At 34.3% G+C, this 1,538-nt stretch overlaps 2 protein-coding genes across 2 annotated transcripts in view; one reads left to right on the top strand and one right to left on the bottom strand.

The window, feature by feature from the left end:
- The window catches only part of LOAG_18554 (hypothetical protein), a gene marked incomplete at both ends in the record, with an annotated part of 979 nt that extends 948 nt beyond the window's left edge, over positions 1 to 31 (bottom strand). Inside the window, one exon of the mRNA XM_020451217.1 lies at positions 12 to 31. Within this exon, the coding sequence (XP_020305014.1) occupies positions 12 to 31 (20 nt within the window). The remainder of the gene's footprint in view (positions 1 to 11) is intronic.
- Positions 32 to 173: 142 nt separating this feature from the next.
- On the top strand, positions 174 to 867 carry LOAG_14694 (hypothetical protein; the record flags this gene model as incomplete). Its single annotated transcript, XM_003150187.1, has 2 exons — positions 174 to 193; positions 564 to 867. The coding sequence occupies 2 exons, from the start codon at positions 174 to 176 to the stop codon at positions 865 to 867; spliced, it is 324 nt and encodes a 107-aa protein (XP_003150235.1).
- Between the last annotated feature and the right edge of the window lie 671 nt (positions 868 to 1,538).

Genomic DNA, 1,538 nt, shown 5'->3' with positions numbered 1-1,538 from the left:
CCACCGCCTACACCACCACCACCACCACCATCACCACCACCACAACAGCCAGCTATTCCACCATGTTGTTGCCCATGCCCACCACTACCACCACTGCCACCACCACTACCACCGTCATTCCCAGCCACTCCGTTTTCACCCCTAGATCTTTCACGATTACCTTCTGGTACTTCATGCTGTGGTGGATGCGGATGTAGTCAAACGTAAATATACAATTATTGAAGTTTCAAAGTTTCATCAAATGCTAACATATATCGTTTAATACGATCGGCTTGACTACTGCTTCATTTTAATTTAAATATTTGATAAATTTAAATTTTAAAATCTACCAAATCCAAAATATTGTTCGAAACCAAAAAATCCACAATTCGATTACTGATTTGAGTAATTTCCATTCATTTTCTTTCCGTATTATATAAGTTAATCGTATTATTAATAACAAATTAATCATTATTATAATACGTTGGAACAGAGTTAAAAGGTTAAATTTACTTTAATTTTTTGCAACAAGCTAAATTTCACTTTTTCAAAATTGTGTTAATTATAATTTTTACTCATTTTAGCGTCCCAGCTCCAAAACCATCGTATATACAAACTCCACCACCTGCGTATGTATCACCACCACCACCGCCTATATATCAGCCACCTCCACCACCGCCTATATATCAGCCACCTCCACCACCTTCATATGTAGCACCACCACAGCCATCGATGCTTCAGCCACCTCCACCACCTTCATATGTACCACCACCACAGCCACCTCCATCATCTTCATATGTAGTACCACCACAACTACCGGTACAACAACCACCTCAATCACCGCCACCTATATATAAGTCACCTCCACCATCTGCACCCGTTGGTTAACAAATCGGGCAGAGATGAAAAAAATATTCAGAATGAGCGGAAAGAAGCAAGCCAATTCTTTGTTGTTAACTTATTTTCACTGAAATCCCTCAAATTATATCCCATAAATTCAAAGGAAACATCAAGATATTTTCGATCTGTCAAGGGATCTCATCAGAATCAAAATTTCTTTATTTCAATGCTATCAGCAATTTTTCCTTTTTAAAATATCGACAAAATTGTTAAGTTTAAAATATTATTTATCTCTTTTCTTCACAAATTGTTTTTGTTTTTTTTTCTTTTTTTCCATTTCTCTTAATCGATCATCATGTCATCATGTATTCCAATTTTCAAGCGTCAAGCTAATTTTAAATATTCCAAATAAAATTCATGGACAAAATAACCTTTTTTTTAAACCTATTTATTGCTTGTTGTTAGGTTTACATATAATTTTTGGAATTTAAGTGTAAATTTTCAACTTTGAAACAGTTTAATTTGGATTAAAATTTGTCATGTCACTTAAAGTACAGACAATTATCTTTACAAAACACGTTATCCTTTACTATTTTTTTCAACTTTTATTGCCCTTTGTTGAAATAAAGAGCGAAACTCGAAAAACTTGTTAAATACGACGGCAACATGTTCGTTATTTCTTCAAACGAGATTAAATCCTTTTTGCTTAAATGAAGTTT

The sequence above is a fragment of the Loa loa genome (genome assembly GCF_000183805.2).
Source record: "Loa loa unplaced genomic scaffold supercont3.363, whole genome shotgun sequence".
NCBI lineage: Eukaryota > Metazoa > Nematoda > Chromadorea > Rhabditida > Onchocercidae > Loa > Loa loa.
Note: the sequence above shows the minus strand (reverse complement) of the source record. Positions and strands in the feature narration are given on the sequence as shown.